The sequence below is a fragment of the Neoarius graeffei genome, chromosome 3 (genome assembly GCF_027579695.1).
Source record: "Neoarius graeffei isolate fNeoGra1 chromosome 3, fNeoGra1.pri, whole genome shotgun sequence".
Classification (NCBI taxonomy): Eukaryota; Metazoa; Chordata; class Actinopteri; order Siluriformes; family Ariidae; genus Neoarius; species Neoarius graeffei.
The window spans coordinates 42888013-42912182 of record NC_083571.1 but is presented as its reverse complement, the minus strand read 5'-3'; the positions used below and the strand labels follow the sequence as shown (position 1 = coordinate 42912182).

General features: G+C 40.2%; 1 protein-coding gene across 1 annotated transcript in view; it reads right to left on the bottom strand.

Moving 5' to 3' along the window:
- Positions 1-19758, bottom strand: part of eys (eyes shut homolog) — an 877903-nt gene extending 858145 nt beyond the window's left edge. The window contains 3 exon segments of the mRNA XM_060915649.1: positions 4043-4053; positions 17517-17593; positions 18992-19758. Of these exon segments, the coding sequence (XP_060771632.1) occupies positions 4043-4053; positions 17517-17593; positions 18992-19758 (855 nt within the window).
- Positions 19759-24170: the final 4412 nt, after the last annotated feature.

Sequence of the window (24170 nt, the reverse complement as noted above, 5' to 3'; positions counted from 1 at the left end):
ACAGCTGATATGTGAGGACCATAAAAGGGCGTCTGAAATGTGGATGCCTAAGAACTTAAAGGTGTTGACAATTTCAACTGGGGAGTTGTTAATATAGACAGGTGTATGTGTGGATTTGTTTCTTCTGAAATCTATAATGACCTCCTTAGTTTTCCCCACATTGAGGGACAGGTTATTTCTGTGGCACCACATGATTAGATTACTCACCTCATCCCTATAGGCAGTTTCATTATTGCTGTCAATAAGTCCTACCACAGTAGTATCGTCTGCAAATTTCACAATACTGTTAGTGGGATGTTTTGCAATACAGTCATAAGTGTACAGATTATATAATAGTGGACTAAGACAGCAGCCTTGAGATGCTCCGGTGTTTAGCACTATAGGGGCTTAGTATGTAGTGCCAACTCTAACTGCCTGGGGGCGGCCTGTTAGGAAATCCTGTATCCACCTGCAGATGGAGTTGCAGAGGCCCAGGTCTAAAAGCTTGGGTATTAGAAAAGAAGGTCTGATGGTATTGAAGGCACTGCTATAATCAACAAATGACATCCTGGCATACGTATCCCTGCCCTCTAGGTGTTGGAACACAGTATGTAAGGCAAAGGATACAGCATCATCCACCGCTCTATTTGATCTACAGTATATGCAAATTGTAGTGAATCAGTGGAGACTGGTAAGCTATTGTTGATGTGTGCCTTCACAAGCTGTTCAAAACACTTCATAATCACAGAAGTCAAGGCAACAGGTCTAAAATCATTCATGCAGGTGACAGTCATTTTCTTAGGCACAGGAATTATGATTGATTTTTTAAAACAATTTGGAACCACACAAAGAGAGAGTGACCAGTTAAAAATATCAGTGAAAACAGAGGCAAGTTGGCTATAACATGTCCTCAAGACTCGTGGAGTAATACCATCAGGCCCCGCAGCCTTTCCTATTTTCACAGATTTAAAAAACTTTACGTGTGTCTGTCGGTGGTGTAGTGGTTAGCGCTGTCGCCTCACAGCAAGAAGGTCCTGGGTTCGAGCCCCGGGGCCGGCGAGGGCCTTTCTGTGTGGAGTTTGCATGTTGTCCGCGTGGGTTTCCTCCGGGTGCTCCGGTTTCCCCCACAGTCCAAAGACATGCAGGTTAGGTTAACTGGTGACTCTAAATTGACCGTAGGTGTGAGTGTGAATGGTTGTCTGTGTCTATGTGTCAGCCCTGTGATGACCTGGTGACTTGTCCAGGGTGTACCCCGCCTTTCGCCCATAGTCAGCTGGGACAGGCTCCAGCTTGCCTGCGACCCTGTAGAAGGATAAAGCGGCTAGAGATAATGAGATGAGATGAGACGTGTGTCTGTGACTGAGACCTGATATGTTTGTCTGCTAAAAGCATCCCTGGTTGGAGATGGTGTATCAGTGTGTGTGTGTATTCCCATTTGTAGGCATTTCGTCGCACAGAGATATTTTGACATGCGCATCCCCAGTTGGAGATGGTCTCAGCGCCAAAGACTCAGCAGCGCATTCAAAGCGAGCATAAAAAATGTTCAAGTCGTCAGGGAAGGAAACAGAGGTTGTTGTGACGCCACTAGGTTTGGCATTGTAGCTAGTGACTGCTTGTAGGCCTTGTCAAATGCGCCTAGAGTCCCCTTCAGAACAGAATCACTCTATATTGTCCCTGTGTTGTTTTTTAGCAGACTTGATTGCATGTCTAAGCTCATATCTCGCATTCTTGTAATGAGCATCGTCTCCAGATTTAAAAGCCGCCATTCTCTCGCAATTTCGTGCACACGTTGCTGTTTACCCATGGTTTTTCATTAGGATAAACGCAAAGAGTGCAAGTGGGAATACAGCTGTCCACACAAAATTTAACATAATCAGTGACTGCCTCAGTATACTCATGCAAGGTAGCAGCATCACTAAAAACTGTCCAGTCAGTAGATTCAAAACAGCCTTGCAACATTAGCACACCTTCAGCAGTCCAACGATGTACTGTCCTCACAGTGGGTTTCTCCCTCTTTATCTCCTGCTTGTACACACACACACACACACACACACACACACACACATATGTGTGTGTGTGTGTGTGTGTGTGTGTGTGTGTGTGTGTGTGTGAGAGAGAGATTTGGTTTGTGGAGCTGAAATACGTTGCTGTAGTTTCTCACACACACACACACACATATATATATATATATATATATATATATATATATATATATATATATATATATATATATGTGTGTGTGTGTGTGTGTGTGAGAAACTACAGCAACGTATTTCAGCTCCACAAACCAAATCAGTAACTCAGCCAGCCAAACTGCAATAAAAAAAAAAAATAGGTAAAGGAACAGCAAACCTATTAACATTAAATTCCACTGGACATCCCTTGTGATGTACCCTATTAGTTCCCCAAGACCTTGTTTTGATTAATCCTAGTAAAGTAAATGCACAGGAGAAAGTGTACAATCAAAAAAAAAAAAAGGATTTTGGATGGAATGGACACGTCCCACAACTGGGGTCTCATTATTATGTGTGAGGGCAGCTACTAACTTCACAATGATTAATGGCATGACAGCTAGAGCAAAGTCAAGGAACTGTTAACACCACTGGGACCAGGAAGGAACAGAAGTGAAGGTGAGCCCTTTAAGGTGTCGCCCAATGCACTGCCAAAAATGCACCTGGTGGAGATCAGGCAGATAGAAAAGCTGAAGTATAGATATTTTGTTGAAAGGATTTATGTGGTTATTTGCCCTGAGGAGAATTAATCTTGGATAAATGAGCACTAGAAGAGCATTAACAGTGTGAGTGACCAAGTGTACAAAATCCATAAGTAAAGAATGCAATCCCCATTTTTAATATTTAGTTGCTCCATAATAATAATAAAAAAGTGAATTTTTTTCTGTTAGTCATTTCACTGACCAGTAATACATAATATTTATTACCTGGCTTGTGCAGGTTAAGAACCATCTGCCTCTTCTGCACTGAAATCTTTTTTGGTCAATAGATTTGCACCAAATGGACCACACATTTTTAGCTCGATTCATTGCATGTACAAGAAACTATATTAAGAAATATTCTAAAAAGGTTGCAATACCAGTCAAGATTAAAAAAAAAATGGGCACAATTTATAGAAAACCCAACAGCCTGGGGTCCTTTAAATATGGTGTCCTCATCCTAACATGGAATTGGCACAGACAGCTTTCTGCTACCAGGGCACAACATAGCTTGAAGCAAAAGCTTGCATTAATGACCTTAAAGTCCTTGGGAAAATAAATTAAAAAACAGACAAATCACATTCAGTTTTGAGATGTAATTTCAGGTTTCTAGCTAACACTTTCTTTTCATTTTGTTTTCATTTTTGTCATCCTCTTCTTTCACCTTTTCTTTACTCTTCCAGATTACTTTCTAAATTTGGGACTCAAACAATTAAGCTCAACATTTTAACTGTATTAGACATATTGACAAAAAGTGTTCTGGCTTTTCTGTTTGTTTGTTTTTTTCCCCATTAATCTGTCAGATAATGCATTTTAGTGATTTTTTTTCACTCTGTTCCTTAGCTGCTCACTAAATGCTGATTGCTGCATCCTTAAAGTACCTCTCCCACCCTCACCAGCTGTCTGTGAACCTGGCATCATGCGAGTCTGTGTGTTTGTGAATAGGTGTCTACTTTCTCATCAGTTCAGATCCATCACTGTTGCTGGGCCTTTATGTACCTTGCAGTTTCCTGCTTTGCATTGAGGTGCTAGTTTTGGCTAACCTAGATTGTGACCACCATTTTCACCCAGTTCTACATAACTATTCACCAGTTCTACATAACAGCAATCAGACAGCCAGGAGAGAGCAAATGAGCCAAAGTGTTTCTTCAACAGGTTTAGCTTACAGCCCTCTGTCGTTTCCTCCACACATCCAGACCCCCACACACCCCCACTGCCCCAAATGCTTCCACCCCTCCTGCTCCCTCCCTGTGGTGAGCTCTCCTGTGCAGGACCCTTCCTCCTTGTCCTCCTCCACTGAAGATACCAGCACCCTCCCCTGCATGACTGTGACTACAGGCCAGGTTAGAAGACAACTGGAGAGACTCCACCAGTGAAAGGCTGCAGGACCTGATAGTATCAACCCCAGGATCATGAGGACCTGTGCCAACCAGCTGTCTCCTGTCCTGCAATACCTTTACAACCTCAACTTCAATCAGGAGAGAATACCAGTGCTTTGGAAGACTGTTAACTACTACACCACTGTGCCACCCTAATAAATAAATAAACAAGAACCCTACTCCCTCAGACAATATGAGGAAGAAAGCTTGAGAAGAACCAAACTCAAAAGGGAACCCATCCTCATTTGGGTGATAACACAATATGATTATCAATAACTTGCTTCTATAACTGTGTCCTATATACGTAGTCACAAAGTACAATGGTGTAACCAGGAAATTCATTATAGTTTTAGCATGAAGTCTATTTTGTTGAAATGTGGAAGGAAACAAGAGCACCCAGAGGAAATGCATGCAGGTATGAGGAGAACACACAAACTCCACACAGAAAGGCCCCAGTCAACCAGCAGGTTTGAACTCGGAAACTGCTTACTGTGAGATGACAGTACTAACCAGTGCAACACTGTGCTGCCCACTTAAAACACATTTGCAATGAAGGTTTAAGGGCAGAAGTTGGGGCAATAAATAAATGTTTTAATCCAAAACATACTTTTGTATAGCACTTTCCTGTATTCATTAAAATGAATTTACACGTTTTAATTCAATATTCCCACACAAAAACTTTATAAGAAGTTATGGATACAAGATGGTGGTGCGTACGGACGTAGCGGCCCCTCTCTCTCCGTGTTTAGTGTCTAAAAGTGCGTGTTCTAGTGTATGACTATGTGCTTTATGTCTCTGTACATGTGCAAGTAGTGCACTGACAATGTTGGTCACAAGATATTGTCGCCACTGCCTTCTAGGTATAGGAAATATGACCAAACATCTCGTCTTGGACCAGAAAGTCATTGAGGAACTTCGAGGCCTGGGTCTTCTCCACCGGATTCCTACATCACTGGACTCACCTGCTGTGTCTCACCTAGAAAGGAGGTGCCGGAAGCCGTGTGAGAGGAAACGGAAGTGTGGCAAGCACGGAGGTATCCAGGCTAGTCTAGCCACTTGCCTGCACAGACCCGCGATACCATCCCTCATTCTGGCCAATGTACGCTCACTAGACAACAAAATAGATCACATAGAACTCGTGAGATCTGCGCTATGTGATGTGAGGGATTGCTGTTTTTTTCATCTTTATGGAATCCTGGCTGAATAATAACATCCCAGACTCTGCTATCCAGCTAGCTGGACTAACATGCTACTGCGCTGGCCGAGCCTTTATGGAAGGAGGCAAGACTTGCGGCGGGGGAGTGTGTTTTTACATCAGCGATGCTTGGTGCCGGAATGCTACTGTTGTGCACAAACACTGTTCTCTACTGGCAGAGTTTATCATCATCAAGTGCCGACCCTTCTATGGAGTTTACATTGATTCTGCTTGTCGCTTTTACATCCTTCCCACCGCTAACACCAACGTTAGGAGCGAGGCACTCAATGAACTCTACCAGGCCATCAGTGAACAACAGACAGTGCACCCAAATGGATTCATCACAGCAGGTGATTCAATCATGCAGATTTAAAGGTTTTACTGCCCAAATTACATCAACGCGGACTTTCCAACAAGAGGTGACAACTTACTGGACTTGGTGTACACAACTCACAAAGGAGCTTACAAGGCCTCCCCCACCTGGGTCTCTCTGATCACATCACCATCATGCTGAGACCTGCATATAGACCCAGAGTGAGAGCCATCAGACCAACACAAAAGGAGGTATGTGTGTGGGCAGAGGAGGCCTCCTATGCTTTGAAAGACTGTTTTAGCACTACACACTGGGATATTTTCAAAGAAGCAGCCACTTACAATGACCACATAGACTTAGAGGAATACACTGAGGCCGTCACAGTATACATCGCCAAATGCACTGATGATGTTACTGCAAAACAATCACTGTTCATGCTAACCAGAAGCCTTGGCTGACAGGAGAGGTTCACAGGCTCCTGCAGGCTCGGAACACAGCCTTTAGGGCCAGTGACACCGCAGGTCTAACAACAGCCAGAGCCAACCTGTCCCGCGGCATCAGGGAGGCAAAACGTCAGTACAGCAATAAAATATCTGGACACTTCAGCAACACCAGAGATGCACAGTGTCTCTCTGGCGTGGCATTCAAACCCTCACAAACTACAAACCCCCACCATGGGCCTGTGAGAGTGACATCGCATTGCTAAACTGCCTAAATGACTTCTTTGGACACTTTGAAACACAAAACAACACACCAGCACAGAAGACCACCCCTCCCCTGGATAAACAGGCTGTATGTCTGGCTCCAGCCAATGTGGAGAGGACCCTCTCCAGGATCAACCCACGTAAGGCAGCTGGACCAGACAACATACCTGGTCATGTTTTGAAGGACTGTGCCATGGAGCTCAAGGATGTCCTCACGGACATCTTTAACATCTCCCTGAACCAAGCTGTTGTCCCCATATGTTTCAAAGCTACAACCATCATACCAGTGCCAAAGAAGCCCCTCCCATCCAGCTATAATGACTATCAGCCCATAGCACTGACTTCCATCATCATGAAGTGCTTTGAGCGACTGGTCATGCAGAACATTAAGTCCATTCTCCCTCCCTCTCATGACCCATTCCAGTTTGCATATAGGTCAAACAGGTCCATAGAGGATGCTATCTCCACTGCTCTCCACCCAGCCCTCACTCACCTGGACTCAAAGAACACCTATGTGTGAATGCTGTTCTTGGATTACAGTTCGGCATTCAACACAATCATTCCCCAGCAGCTAATACAAAAACTCGGACATTTGGGACGCAACACCTCTCTTTGTAACTGGGTGCTGGACTTTCTTACAGGGAGGCCACAGAACGTTTGGGTTGGCAGTAACACCTCCAGGACCATCATGCTGAGCACAGGAGCCCCACAAGGGTGTGTGCTCAGCCCGCTGCTCTTCACCCTGCTGACCCATGACTGTGTACCAATCTACAGCACCAACCACATCATCAAGTTTGTGGATGACACGACTGTGGCAGGCCTCATCACTAACAATGATGAAGCCAACTACAAGAATGAGGTGAGCCAACTGGTCCAGTGGAGTAAAGACAACAAACTCTTCCTGAATGTGGAGAAGACCAAAGAGATTGTAGTCGACTTCAGGAGAGGTCACTCACAGCATCCCCCTCTGGCCATTGATGGCGCTGCAGTGGAGAGGGTGAGCAGCACCAAATTCCTAGGGGTGCACATCACTGAGGACCTCTCCTGGTCCAACAACACCGCATTGCTGGCCAAGAAGGCTCAAACTCACCTCTACTTCCTCCACAACCTGAGGAGTGCACGAGTCCCACCCCCCCCATCATGTACTCATTCTACAAGGGCACCACTGAGAGTGTCCTCACTGGCTGCATCACTGCGTGGTACAGAGGCTCCAGTGCCTCCTGCTGGAAGACTCTGCAGTGCATAGTGAACATGGCCAGCAAGATCATTGGTACCCCTCAGCCCTCCCTTACAGACATCTATCACTCCCGTCTCACCTGCAGAGCCATCAGCACCTCCCACCCTTCACACTCACTCTTCAACCTCCTGCCCTCAGGGAAAAGGTACCGGAGCCTCCAGGCCGCTCCACAAGACTGCTGAACAGCTTCATCCACCAGGCTGTCAGGATGCTGAACTCTGTCCACTACCTACCCCCTAGCCCTGGTCTGTAACACATTCATTCACACAAGAAACTCTCTCATACCCATTTGCACATCACACTACAAACATTTGCACAACTGATGTATCTGCTGCTATTGCTCATTTGCACTACTGTTCATATACACCTCATAAGCTGCTCTTCTAAGCACCTTCTCCGTTAGATATTGTACTGTATTTGCACTACTGCTATTTTGTACATTGATTTTAGAGTGTATTTTTTATCTATATTTATAAATATTTATATATAGTTTTTCTTTATATATATATATATATATATATATATATATATATATATATATTTGTAATCTTTATCTGTTTCTACGGGCGGCACGGTGGTGTAGTGGTTAGCGCTGTTGCCTCACAGCAAGAAGGTCTGGGTTCGAGCCCCATGGCCGGCGAGGGCCTTTCTGTGCAGAGTTTGCATGTTCTCCCCGTGTCCGCGTGGGTTTCCTCTGGGTGCTCCGGTTTCCCCCACAGTCCAAAGACATGCAGGTTAGGTTAACTGGTGACTCTAAATTGACCGTAGGTGTGAATGGTTGTCTGTGTCTGTGTGTCAGCCCTGTGATGACCTGGCGACTTGTCCAGGGTGTACCCCGCCTTTCGCCCATAGTCAGCTGGGATAGGCTCCAGCTTGCCTGCGACCCTGTAGAAGGATAAAGTGGCTAGAGATAATGAGATGAGATGAGATCTGTTTCTACAAGTAAGGTGAGAGAGAAACGGCATTTCAATTCCCCTATATGTCCTGGATATATAGTGACTATACAATAAAAAAATCTTTGAATCTTTGAAAGAACACAAGAAGTAAACAGTGGTCTTACAGTTTGTGTGCATGTTGAGCATTTCTAGGTTGTAAGCAGACATGCTGAGTGGATATTGCAACCTTGACTGTGGCAGTGTTTCCCCACACACAGACATTACCTTGGCACTTTGCCCATATACTGTCCCATTAAAATTCATTTTATTTATTAATCCATTGCAAAAAATCAAGGTGCTTCGTTTCCAATTTGGCAGTAACATGAACACAGCTGTATAGGGGCACAGGGAGGCAGTAACAAACTAATCAAAGAAAAAAGGTACTGAGCTGGCAAAACATTCTCATTTCCTATTAATGCTTAAATGTTAATTGACGTACAAGTATGAATGCTCTTCCAGGTGTAAAAAAGCTGGCAAACTGTGAGCTCATGTAGCAATCTCATGTAAAATTCATGGTCCATGCATTCACTTCCTACACATTTTTTGGCTATCCTGAAGCACAAACCATCATGAATAAAGAGGACCACATGTTGGAATACCGTAATGTTGCTTATCAAACAGTAACATGGGCTTACCCAATGAGAGACTAAAACCAATGAGAATATTTGCCATTTTCCCTGCTAGCTCACATTATTCATAATAAAACTGTTCAAATGTAGTCATACAATGCATTTTCAAGCTGCCAAATACAACTGATAGATAATGGTAATTCAAATCAATATCAATTTATTGTTGACAGTGACATATAGCAACACCTTGAACATTCTTTTAGCTACTTCATATGGTTTATAACTCAAATCCTGTTCTCAAGTGGCTAGTAAGAAGCTCAGACCCATAAATTTCACTCTTGTTAGAAGCTGAAAACGCAATATAAAAAGGTTACTGATTAATTAGCAGTTTTGCATTCATCAATGATTTGACTGCTACAGGAGAGCCATGATTTCATGCTATAATACAGATATAAATTGGAATGAGACCTTGACTCTATAAGGGTTGGCGGTTGATACAATCAGAGGGCTTATTTAACACATCTTTTATTATGTGTCAAATTTAATACATTTTAATAAACCTGAAAAACCATGATGTAACCACAAATTCATCTTCTTCTTCTTCATGTGTCAGGCCTGGCACAGGCATCGACGATCATGGTCTGTCAGCCAGTTCTGTTTCCAGTAAGGTGGATCAGTGAACTGTTGGTGGCAAAGGTGTTAAGGCTATTTGTATACCGGTATGTCATTCTCTGTCTTCCTCTTCCTTGCTTTCCTTCAATTTTACCACTTAACACAAGTTTTTCTAGGCCGTCTTTTCTGTTGATGTGGCCAAAGAAATCCAGTTGTCGTTTTCTGATTGTCTTAATAAGTGAACGTTTTGTTCCTGCCAACTGTAGCACTTCTTCATTTGTCTTTCTCTTTTTCCGAGATATTCTCAGCATTCGGGCGGCACGGTGGTGTAGTGGTTAGCGCTGTTGCCTCACAGCAAGAAGGTCCTGGGTTCGAGCCCCGTGGCCGGCGAGGGCCTTTCTGTGTGGAGTTTGCATGTTCTCCCTGTGTCCACGTGGGTTTGCTCCGGGTGCTCCGGTTTCCCCCACAGTCCAAAGACATGCAGGTTAGGTTAACTGGTGACTCTAAATTGACCGTAGGTGTGAATGTGAGTGTGAATGGTTGTCTGTGTCTATGTGTCAGCCCTGTGATGACCTGGCGACTTGTCCAGGGTGTACCCCGCCTTTCGCCCGTAGTCAGCTGGGATAGGCTCCAGCTTGCCTGCGACCCTGTAGAACAGGATAAAGCGGCTAGAGATAATGAGATGAAATGAGATTCTCAGCATTCGTCTGAGGAACCACATCTCTGTTGCCTCCAACTTCTTCTTTAAGTCATTCGTAATTGTCCAGCATTCGCAACCATATAGGACTGACCATACATATGATTTTAGTGTCCTTAGTTTCGTGTCTGTTGTGATGTTTCTGTTTTTGAGTATGGAGCTCATTTTACCAAAGGTATCTTTCGGCATTGCTATGCGTCTTTTAATCTCAGTACTGCATTTTGCATCTGATGTTACCATGAAGCCGATATATTTAAATTTAGTTACTTCTTTGATTTTTTCTCCTTTGCAGTTGATGTTGCATGTGGGCTTTTGCTCTTTCTTGGAGATCACCATGCATTCATCACAAAACCTAAATATCTTTATTATATGTCATGAAATATTAGGTGCACTGTATGCACAATTTTGACCATGTATTGATTTCATGTCTATTTTCACATAAATGAAAACCTGTGCAGAAAACTTTTTTTTTCTATGAAAGATGTCTCATCTCATCTCATCTCATCTCATCTCATTATCTCTAGCCGCTTTATCCTGTTCTACAGGGTCGCAGGCAAGCTGGAGCCTATCCCAGCTGACTACGGACGAAAGGCGGGGTACACCCTGGACAAGTTGCCAGGTCATCACAGGGCTGTATTAAAGATGTGTTACATACAATAATTCTGCCACAGAAAAAGAACAGTTATAAGAAATCAGTCAAAGACAAATATTGCCATGAAATTCATGTCCATGATGACATTTATGTCCGTGCATGTAGACTTCTGACCACAACAGTACACAGCATATTTTTGTTTATTATGAAATCTATTACATACCCTGTAGCCTAATGACAAACACACTGTACAATCCTGACATCATATATTAATCAGTTAAAGCTCACAGCATACAGAAAATGAGAAATGGGGTTTTAATTAGGGCTGTAATGAATAATGAGTAAATTATTTTTATTAACCAATTAACTGGACCAATTTGTAGCAGTGCAGTCAATTAATACTACTACAGAACTTTTAACTAGGCTTCGAGTAATGGGTCACCATCACTATTACTGACAGTTCTCAGATAATGTCCTCATGCTGTATGGATTATCAAGTGTTTACATCAACACACACACTATTCTGTACATGTTTTTGACTGCTTCTGCCCTTTGTTTTTTTTTTTAACTATACAGTATGTCTTGCCTGCATTTTGAGCCCTAATTTGTTCACACAGAAAATTTTGAAATAAATGCAAAATAAATATCTGCTGATTGGCTCACTAACTGGAATGCTTGAATGATGTATTAATTTTGTTTACAGTGTTTCAGAAAGCTGAATCATTTTTAGTGTGTGGAACTGACTCTGAAGTTTTGGAATTGAATTAGTTTTCAATGTTTGGAATCCGTAAAATCAACTTTGATGGGAACCAAAAGCAGGATGAAGACTTGATGACTGGAGGCATACCATTAATTTAAAAAACAGCATATAAACAGTACATGATGCACTTTATGCACCCAATACTGCATAATGCACATGCTTCATGACAGGAGTCAAGTCAGAAAACTTTCATACAAACCTTCAGACTAATCATTCTTTTGAAACCATGTTCAGCAGTACCTTAGTGCCAACTAAATGATGAAATTTTTTGGCAACTTTTTTTTTTAAATTAGTGGTTGCAGGGGGCGGTACGGTGGTGTAGTGGTTAGCGCTGTCGCCTAACAGCAAGAAGGTCCGGGTTCGAGCCCCGTGGCCGGTGAGGGCCTTTCTGTGCAGAGTTTGCATGTTCTCCCCGTGTCCGCGTGGGTTTCCTCTGGGTGCTCCGGTTTCCCCCACAGTCCAAAGACATGCAGGTTAGGTTAACTGGTGACTCTAAATTGACTGTAGGTGTGAATGGTTGTCTGTGTCTATTTGTCAGCCCTGTGATGACCTGGCGACTTGTCCAGGGTGTACCCCACCTTTCGCCCGTAGTCAGCTGGGATAGGCTCCAGCTTGCCTGCGACCCTGTAGAACAGGATAAAGCGGCTAGAGATAATGAGATGAGATAGTGGTCGCAGTCCAAGTTTAAATGCATCTTTATGGACTAAACAGAGTGCAGCACAAATGCAACAAGGTGCAGAGACTTACATTTTATGTGCATATATGATTGAACCACTGACTAAATGAAAGCATATTTGCCAAGTGCCTAAAAACATTTCAGAAATGCATCCAGTGGTGACTGGGCTTTCATTGAATGATGTAGTACAATATTCAAAATGCACCACCCAGCGTGGAGACATAATGAAAATGTTGAAAAAAAAAGCTGATGGAGGGATGAGAGATGAAGATGAATGATGTCCTCAGTATATATGTTCTTAGTGTACATAAACTTTTATGATTTCATCTTTACTATTACAGTAAAGAAGCTGTGTGGGCTTTTTTTCCTCCATATGGAATTATGGTAAACTGACTCATGAACATAATGAGATTAGAGAATAGATGCATTTATAGTTGTACAATGAAATATTCCTAATTTATGCCCATTCAGGGTCTTACCTACAAACACTTAATACCTTTTTTTTTTAAATTAGACCTGGGTGGCATGGTGGTGCAGTGGTCAGCACAGTCCCCTCGCAGAAAGAGGGTTCTGGGTTCACACCCAGTGGCCGGTGGGGGCCTTTCTGTGTGGAGTTTGCATGTTTTCCCTGTGTCTGTCCAAAGACATGCAGGTTGGGTTAACTGGCTACTTTAAATTGTCCATAGGTGTGAATGGTTGTTTCCCCAAGCCCCAAAATGGTAGGGTTGCAACAGGAAGGGCATCTGGTGTAAAATTATGCTCCAATTAATAGGGCATGTGGATCAATAGGATCCACATGGCAGCTACCCCACACACATACAGTGCTCAGCGTAAATGAGTACACCCCCTTTGAAAAGTAACATTTTAAACAATATCTCAATGAACACAAACAATTTCCAAAATGTTGCCAAGACAAAGTTTAATATAACATCTGTTTAACTTATAACGTGAAAGTAAAGGTTAATAATATAACGTAGATTACACATTTTTCAGTTTTACTCAAATTAGGGTGGTGTAAAAATGAGTACACCCCACTGAAAGTTTCTGGAGCAAAGCTAAATTGTAGACTACAAATGTCTAATTTAACAAGAATACAATCACAGGTGAGTCTAATTAGTTATTACACAGGTGTCCAGCAGACAGTTGATGATAAAAGGGTGTTACTTAAAGAAAGCCCCTTCCCATTTCATGCTGTCAGCAATGGCACCACATGGAAGAGAAATGACAAGACCTGTGAAAGAAAATAATTTCTTTACACCACAAAGGTGAAGACTACAAGATCAGCAAAGCTTTACTTATCAGTCAGAATACTGTCGCAAAAGTGGTACAAAAACTTAAAGATGGAACTGCAACCATCTCACAGAGACGTCCAGGTCGTCCACGGAAGTTAACACCTCGACAGGAGCATCTTCTGATGAGAAGGGTTGAAGAAATCGGCATGCAAGTTCACTGCAGTTATCTAAAGAAGTAGAAAGCCAAACTGGGGTGACCATTTCCTGTGACACAATACAGCGTACACTGCAGAGGAATGGCATGCATGGATGCCGTCCACGAAAGAAGCCTCTCCTAAAGCCCAGGCACAAAAAAGCCTGCCTAGAGTTTGCCAGGGCCCATGCTGACAAAGATGAAGACTACTGGGACTCTATACTCTGGAGTGATGAGACCAAGATAAATGTTTTTGGAACTGATGGCTTCAAAACTGTATGGCGTCGCAAAGGTGAGGAATACAAAGAAAAATGCATGGTGCCTACAGTGAAACATGCTGGCGGCAGTGTCCTTATGTGGGGCTGCATGAGTGCTGCTGGTGTCGGGGCACTGCATTTCATTGATAACATCATGAATTCACAGATGTATTGCTCTATACTGAAAGAGAAGATGCTACCATCACTCCATGCCCTTGATCGTCATGCACTTTTCCAACATGACAATGATCCTAAACACACATCTAAGGCCACTGTTGGATTTCTGAAGAAGAGGGTGAAAGTGATTTGGTGGCTAAGTATGTCTCCTGAGCTGAACCCAATCGAACACCTATGGGGAATTCTGAAGAGACAAGTTGAGCATCACTCTCCATCTAGCATCCAGTCACTAAAAGAGGTCATTGTTGAAGAATGGAAAAAGATTGATGTTGCAAAATGTCACCAACTTGTTCATTCCATGCCTAGAAGACTTGGTGCTGTCATTAAAAATCATGGAGGCCATACAAAGTACTAGATGTAGTAGTTTTTGTTGTGGGGTGTACTCATTTTTGCACCACCCTAATTTGAGTAAAACTGAAAAATGTGTAATCTAAGTTCTATTATTAACCTTACTTTCACGTTATAAGTTAAACAGATGTTATATTAAACTTTGTCTTGTCAACATTTTTGGAAATTGTTTGTGTTCAGTGAGATATTGTTTAAAATGTTACTTTTCAAAGGGGGTGTACTCATTTACGCTGAGCACTGTAAATGGGACAAGCTGGAAGAAGTAAGTGAGTGATTATCTTTATTAGAGCCATTGAACTTTCTGTTCCTGAACTTTCTATCAACAGAAGATATGAGGTCCAAGATGACAGTGTAGCATACTCTCTCTCCTCCCGTCAAGCATGAGTGCCTATGAACTTATATATGCAAAAGAGGGTGTGTTCCAAGTATGTTACTTAATTTGCCCTGACGCAACATGAGGAGCAATTAAAAAGGCTGTTATTGGCTGGTTTAAAGTGTCTTAGAGAAAGCATGTGTCAACCTGTCCTCATGGGAAATAGCAGGTGACCAAAAAAAATACACTTCATTAGGCACATCTGTACACTCGTGTAGTTCTCTAAATCATCCAATCATATAGAATTTGCACAATGCACACTAAATAAATAAATAAATAAATAAATAAATAAACGGTGATATAGGTCAAGAACTTCAGTTAATGTTCACAACCACCATCAGAACAAAGAAAAAAAAAAGTGGGCTCTGTGACTTTAATCATGCCATGTATGTTGGTACCAGAAAGGCTGGTTTTAGTATTTCAGAAGCTGCTATTCTCCTGGGAATTTCACATACAGTAGTCTCTAAATGGACACATTGTTTTAATAGTAGTAATTGTAGTGTTAACACCTTAGGAACTCAACATCTGCATTGTTGTTATTTGGAAATAAGTTTCAAGAACTAATGAATTGTTACTTTTGAATCACTGCAAACAACTAGACCACCTACAGAACTGCGATATGTTGGCTGAGTTCTGGAGCTGAAACAGATTCACCTTTGCCTGAGAATACAGCTGCAAAGGGCTGAGATACAACTATAGCCTTAGAAAATGCTGCTTAGTTGGACAAATTGCCCCTGCATATGGAATAATTAATCACTGTGTATGGCCACCTGGATTTTGAACCCCAGAGTCGATCATAACATTATTATCTGGGACGCCCAGGGGAGCAAGAAACTGTTGACACACCTTTGTGGGTGAGATGCTCAGTATCCCAAATGGGATTTTATTATTCATTACTGTCCTCAAGGGGTGATACAGCTTTGTCTCATAAACTGTCTGGGATATTTATATCAGTAATTATTATTTATTTCTCTGTACTTTCTGGGACATATTCAAAATTCAAATCAGGTCATGGACTCAGTTCAGTGCAGCAACACAGGCTATTTAAAAAATATTCAGTGGCCCACACTATAAAAGGAACACTTCAACATCAATGGCTAGTCATCCACAAAACACATTAAGGTGTACATCGACAGCCAATGTAAATATGTTTCTTTGTAAAAGAAAAAGAGTTCATAATTTCCATATTATTTTTTTTTTTTAAAGGGGGAGCACACTATGTTACACATGCCAAACAAAATAGTGAACCACTTGGTCTCCAATCAGTACAATAAACACCTGCATACTTTAAGGGACTTTATACTGCAAATAAAATACACCTAAATTAGAGCTGGGTAAACTTGTAAAAAATATCTATAAAAAAAGTAAGTTTATGAACAATTCTCAATTACAATTTAGAATTTTTAGTTATATTACATAATGCAATTGAAAACAAAAAAGGATTTCATTAGAATGGACTTTGGAAAAAAAACAAATGTGCAAAAATAGTAACAGTACCATCAGTAGCAACTTGTGCAAACAATGGTTCTTTTAACTGAGAAATATTTAAAATAAAGGATATTTAAAAGAACCTTTGCACTATTAGTTATAGATTGCGCTGTTACTATTTTAGCACAACTTAAAGGAAAGCTGTGGGATTTTTTTTAACCTGGGCCTGATTTTCCCAAAACAATGTATTTCTATGGGGCAAAACATCCATGTCAAACTAAACCACTTGTTTTCAAAACTGACAGGCTGATAAATGTTCTTATAAGTGTCTGACAACATGGAAATGATCAAATTCCTTTTCACTGGAAAACAACGTTTTGCAATATCATTTTAGCCACTTATTTTAGTATGTATTCTGGTCTTTAAAAAAACAAAACTGTTACTCTTGCACATAAACCAATGGGCTGTAATGCTTAAGCTACGATTTAACAAGCAGTGTAACAAGGATGATACATTGACATGACTATCAGGACAGATTTATTAAAAAAAAAAAAAACACCCCATCTAAAGTCAACCAAAATGTGACCATCAGATCAATTAAAATAAATAAATAAACGAATAAATAAATAAATATAAAGGGTCATCCCAATGTCCTGTGCTCGCTGTCCTTTCTCTTATAATGGAGTCCTCACTCTTTCACTATTCTCTTAAACTCAGCTCTCATGAGAAATATTTTATAGACTATCAGATTAAAGATTTAGTTAGAAGGAAAAAGGGGAAAGGTTTATTAATATAAATATTGATTTGCCAAAGCACATTTATGAGGAGAAAAAAAAATCAAAGAAGCTTCAGTCAGAGGCAGATGTGCATAACTGCATTTGCATTGTATTTCACTGTAAGAGCCAGAAAATTACCAACCATTCATATATGCCTCATTATCAAAATATAATGAGTTAAAGGAGGTTGAGCAATAACAATGAAAATTAACAATCTTTAGAGAATTTAAAATAAAGGGAATTGACTTAATTCTAGCTTTCTTGATCAGGTGAAGAAATCTATTTCACTCCAATGTAACTAAATGCGTGACAATTTTTTTTCCTCCTTGCCCCTATATCCAATGAAGCATTCACACCAAAAGGAGTTTGATGACCCTGATGGACACACAACCAATTGTATCAATGCCTGATACAATTGGTTTGGCCATAAATTTCAGAGCAGTTAATACAGCTATCAGTTAATATTTTATGTGTTTAAAAAAAAAAGATTGTGTGCGCGCGAGAGAGAGAGAGAAAAAGGATATGTGGAGTACTGTAGATGATCTGAGAAGAATCATTTTATGTTTCAGTGAGAAAAGTACAATTTCTGGGCGTATGGTAGTAGAATTCATAATGGTAACCCCCCAAAAGGGTGTATTAAAAAGGTATATTATTTCAAAACTCCTCTGTGATTTATGCTTGAGGTAATGAAGACAAGTCATTTCTACTGTAACTCGTATTTTACTTTACACTTGCAATTGACAAACCATTTCAATCAAGACTTTAGTAGAAACCATTCCACTCCAGTACAAAATGAAAATCCCACCTGAATACTTAGTTCCTAACAATTTGTAAGCATTCAGTGTAATAATTCAAGTAGATATCAATATAACAAGTCAAGCCACTTGCAATCATACTACAGGTGATCAATCTTAATGTTTAAAAATACACTGAAATGTCATTTGAAGTGCTCACCGAGAGCCCTATGTTTATACTGTGTTTGAGGACAGATTTTATTGATCACTGCACACAGAGAGAAAACATTTAACTCTGAATGCTAGGGGAGGAAAACAAAGCAACAAGTAATTAAACATGCTTTCAGGTACTTATCACAAAAAAAAAATAATTTTTCAAATAATTATCCAATGGGAGAATCATATTATCAAGTAGCAATTGCACTGAGCTAAACTGAACTAGTAATGATCACAGATAAATAATTAATAGCGATTTGTAAAGAAACAAGAAAACATTCAAGATGGGTGAAATCATGGAGCCTTCACTTCACATATGAGAGATTAATTTTAATTCCACAAAGGGATCCTTCAGTTTAGAAAGTTTTATTTAAATATGACTTATCTAGACAACACATCTTTAAATGTTGCTTACAGAAACATAATAAACTATTACAGATGCTCCAGTTTGATGTTTTCCCACAGTATGACAACCTTGCCCATCAACTTTACTGTATCAAATGTAGTAGTAATAATAACAACAACGAGTAGCAGCAAATGTAATAACATGGAGTATAAAAAGTAATTTGCTCATGTTTGACACCATCTTTAAACTATTGTTTTGAGCAATGTGTTTATACACATACATTGTACATTTTTGTGAGAAATTTCAATAATTGTACTTTTATAATTTTCAAGTTTTTAAATCAATTACAAATGGAAATCTGTGCATTAGGGCAATGCTGATTTTTGCTGCAAGAAAACCGTATCATATTGAGACACTAGCATATTGTATCAAATTCAGAATTTGAAATTTGTGTGTTGTTAGACCCCTAGTGATAATGTAATAAATAAATTTGTAATGCTTATTTGCTGAAGAATGAGATGTATAGTATGAAAAGATATGGCAAATGATGCACTCACCTGTAAAATCTGATGGGCACAAGCACTGGTAAGAAGCATGATTTGAATCAGCAGAGTGATTACTTATGCAGGTTGCACCATTTAAGCATGGACCTTCAGAACACATGTCCAAAGCTTCACAGTAAGGTTCAGAGTAGGGCTTGTGGCACTGACAGCCATATGCAAGCTGTCCAATTTTCACCCTACAAACACCTTTTCCTGAACACAGGTGGAGATGCGGAGAGCTCTGACAGTGTTGCTCTTTGATTAGCACACCAAAGCGGAGGCCGAGCTGACATAAATGGCTACTGCCTTTATGAGTGGCGGCAAAATAACGAACGCCAGGGGAAAGCCACTTTGAGGCCACCTGCATGCTACCATTCATGCTGCTGGCAAAAACATGTTTGTTCTGTACATGCTCTGTAAAGCAACGGTCAAATTCTTCTTTTGACACATTGATTAGATTTATTCCATACTGCTCTAGTATCAAGTCAGTGAAGACAAATAGTGCATCTTCCAACTGAACCTCCACAGGGCATAACTGATGAAATGCATACGACTGATCTGTCCAATGCTCTTGAATGCTTTCCAAAGTACCAGTCCAGCATTCATTCACATTCTTGCAGGTGTTCTCCATGAGAGACAATCTCAGGGTGATGTTCCTTGGTTCGGGGTGCCAGTCATGATACTGGGGTCTGTGGCAGATTAACTGGCTTGAGACAGTAAAATGGCTAAAAAGGAGAATAAGCACTTTAAGCACATGTGTCTTCTCTGGTGTTGTCATGTTCCATACACTACAGACACTTTTAGACAGTCTCCAGTACAGATCAGGTGAAGTTAATGCTCTGCCTGCTATGGTGTTAATCGTCAGAGGACAGATGCACATCTAAGGGGGAAAACATACATTAGTTAATGTAACCTCATTTTGGCAAAGACCCATGAATTTAATATCAGGTATCCAGCATAACAGCAGCATTTATCATCCACTGATGATTAAAATAGGCTACAGCAGTGCTTTCTCTTCATCTTTTCAACCTTTCCAATCACTATCAATTAGAGCAATTTCTTTCCCATGATTTTGATCACTGTTTTGAACCCCTGTTTGTCTTCATTTGACAGTGCAATGGTTTCACAAATATCCAGTTATGCTGATGCCAGTCTATAAATGTATTCCCATATTGTTGCTTCCACCAATAAGCCACCTTCTTAGTAACCACAGAACAACAACAAAAAAAAGTGTCTGTAGTAAAGCTGTGTAAAATGCAATCTTAACCCTCCAATTTACTCACTTAATGGGGTATATTCTTTTGGTTGGAGGAGTGCAGATTGTCTTGACAGCAGGAGTGAAAGTCAGATGAACATCAGTTTAGTTTATTGAGTTTGCCACAGTCTTGAAAAAAAAAAAGTTACCAATTATGAACAAACAAAATGTGGCAGGGGAAAGGAGCAGGACTTGCATCCCAATTGCCACCTAACCCTGGCATGCTAAAACATGGTAATACAAAGATTGCATCACAATACACCATAATAACAGCAGACATTAAAAAAATGTGCTGACACAAATCAATGTATATGTACATGTTGATGAATAAATATAAGCTATATTTAAAAAAAATTAAGTCCGACACATTAGCATAGGACCTGGCTTAGACATGTATGCACATAACTCAAATGTTATAGGCTAATTTGACCCCAAGGAATAACTTGGGATGTGTGCCAAAATCACTATCCGGGGCAAACAGCCTGACAATTACCAATCCAAGATGGCCACCGGTATTACGGTATTATTATTGTGTTACCCTTCATGTTCCTGACCCTGGTTTATGTGACACATAAACAGTAATAATGTGATGTTAAAAGTTGTACTGTTGGCTGTTAAGCATTTAAGCTCTCAAGATATTGCTGCCTACTAAAGTAACAAGTTTTGTTTGGTATTTTTCACTTTAAGTTAACATTCCATTGATCATAATAGTATGATTGAAAATACAATTTCTATACATCAATCAAATGCTTGGTTTCTTATATTCTAAATTATGTGCATAGGTCTCCCAATTCCATGATTTCATGTTTGAGGTCGGGCTATTCTGTTTTTCTCATGTTTTCTGTGAAACTGCAATTTTGACCAATTTTTGGTGCTTTTTTTTTTTTTTACCTTGCCCTTGACCATATCTTGTTCCCTTTTCCTTCAATCATGAAAATGAGGTCACTAATGGATTCCCCATACCCCAAAACCCATACAATTAAGTATTGTACATACTTCTGTGGTGAGTGGTTCAAAAATGAATATTTTCAACATGGCTACCGACAGCCATCTTGGATTTGTAATTTTCGGTCTGTTCGCCACAGATAGCAATTTTGGTACACATACCAAATTGTTGCTTGGGTTCAAAGTAGCCTATAACAGTTGAGTTATCCTCTCCTAAATTACGTGCATACATATCTAACCCAGGTCTTCTACTATGGTACATGGTACAATATAAGCACTAGATGACAAAAAGAGAAAAGGGGGAAAGAGCCAAATAAATAGACATAAAGGAAAACTACCTATTTAAAACCAGATACTAAAATTTGAGTGATTTTAATGAATTAACTATATAATGAGGAAAATATGAATAAAAATATCATTACATTTTCATTGTATCATTACATTAACATTAGATGCTAACACAGGGAACTACAAGTTGCTCATTTTGGTTGATAAATATCAAGCAGGCAAGATTTAAACATGGATAATGAATTAAGGGATTTAATGAAAGATGGCAAAGTGTTCCACAGTTCAGCAGACCTAATAAAACTATGATTTCCTATAATAATCCTGTCTATGTTCATAAATAAGGTCGTCATTATTAGGATCAAAGTTCTGTGTATGATAATGAAATTCAAAAGTCTGCAGATATTTTCCAATATCAATAAGACCATTTCTAGATTTAAAAAAAAGCAGCAAATCTGAGACCTCTCTGCAGTATTTTAAATGGAGCAAGTTTAAATTAGTTAGTCTCTCTGTGTAGGTCATATTCTGAGGTGATTCAATTATGAATTTTGATGCCCTTCATCGGACATCTTCAAGCAATGCACAGTGCTTTACAGCGAATGGGGACCACAGGTTGCTGCCATATTCCAGTTTTGGATGCACTAGAGCACAATACAGGAGCTTCCTCGTGCTGGGGTCAGATAAGCCTCAGCATACCCTTTTAAGAAGGCCAAGGGTCGTATTGGGTTTTGCAACTATGACTTATGTGCTTTGCCCAAGACAGATTGCTGGAAACAGTAATATTAAGGTCACTGATGGAAGATAGACACTCAAGCTGCTGATTGTCTAGACTGTAACTTCTGGTACTTGTACATGGTGTCGTCTTCTTGAAAATGTGCAGTGCCTTACATTTTGATGAATTAAATTCCATTGCACCCTGCGATGACCTGACGACTTGTCCAGGGTGTACCCCACCTCTTACCCATAGTCACCTGGGATAGGCTCCAGCTTGCTTGTGACCCTGCACAGGATAAGCGGTTACAGATAATGGATAGATGGACAAATTCCATTGCCCAGTCAAGACTCCATTTGTAGAGATCCTTTTGAAGAAAGCTGACAGCACATGGAGGGTCCAAAGCACAATACAATTTCGAGTCATCCATGAAGTGGGCTATGGTGGAGTTAAAATTAATATAATCAGGAACATCATTTACATAAACAAGAAACATGAGTGGGCCAAGAATTGACCCCTGTGGTATGCCGGCTGTCAAGAGCAGCCAATCAGAGAAAGTGCCATCAAGAACAACTCTTTGTCTGCCAGCAAGATAGCTGCGAAACCAAGAAAGCACTGGACGACTGATACCATACTGTGAGTTTATACAACAGAGTGTGGGATACCTTGTCAAATGCTTTTTCCCCCCCTCCAAATGCTGTAAATAGTGTCTACCTCTATGCTATTAGCCACAGAGTCCAATATGTCTTGGTCAAGCTCTAGAAGTTGGGTTATTGTAGATTTGCCCTTAAGAAAGTCATATTGAAATTGATATAACTGAGGTGCAAGGTGTTGATAGTGTCGATTAAAGAGTCATCATTCAGGTACCTTGGAGAATATGCTAAGCAGGGAGATGAGCCTGTAATTAGATGAGATTAAACTATTAGTATGAGATCAGCACTTAACAGTCATCCTTCATGTTATTTTATTTGAAAAGCAAAATTCTAACAGTCAGGATCATTGACCATGAATTCACATACATGTCAACCTTTGGTCAATCAAACCTGTATAACCAACCTCCAAAATCCATATTTCCCTTATAAAATCCGTATAAGATGCAAATTAAAATAATTTACCTAAAATTTGAATGTTAATTAACAATGATATATCCAAGTTACTTTTTATTCAATATTAATAACAATAAACCTTCAGAATGAATACAAAGCTCCAATGTTTGACAAAAACACAAAGTGTCACTCTAATGTTCTGAATTGTACTCCATGACAGCTTTTTTTTAGCACTCCGCACCAATACCTCATTAGGCTGCATGTCACAGCAAGTGTCTGTGTTGATCTTGCCGGAGTGCCCATTCAGAATCTTTTCAGTCGCTAGTGAAAGTCGCTCAGGTGGAAATATGCTTTTCAAACAAAACGTTACTTCACGGTTAGCAGGATTCTCGCAATGTGGTGTGCGCATGATCAGAAATGGAACGAAGTCTCGCTACCACAAGATAATGCGCGATTTCATAAGACTCTTTACTGGCTGTCTGTGCTTTGTGTGGTGTACAGTACGTTTGTAAATGTTATGCGCTCTTATCATCGTGGGAATTGATTATAGCTCTAAATAAATATTTAAGTTTTTTTTAAAGAATCCGTATAACTTTATTTGTACGCCTGTATACTACGTTTATTGAATCAAATCCGTATAAAATATGGACATTACGTATAGGTTGACATGTATGAATTCAGTATGTATAATCTGAAAGAGTGTGGCATTTTATTTTCTGAAGATTTTGTAGTGTGGGATTTGATGACTGAAGGATGATCCAGGATAAAATAAACTCAGGTCTTTCACATTTTCAACATTTCAAAGAATTTCACTACAGGATCTTAAGCTACGGTCACACTCCAAGCTCATGATACTTTGCGATGGGTTATCAATGAAAATTAGGTATTTTGGTGGCAATGCATGGCAATATACAGGCAAGCTAAAAGTTGTGGTCACACAGCAGGCA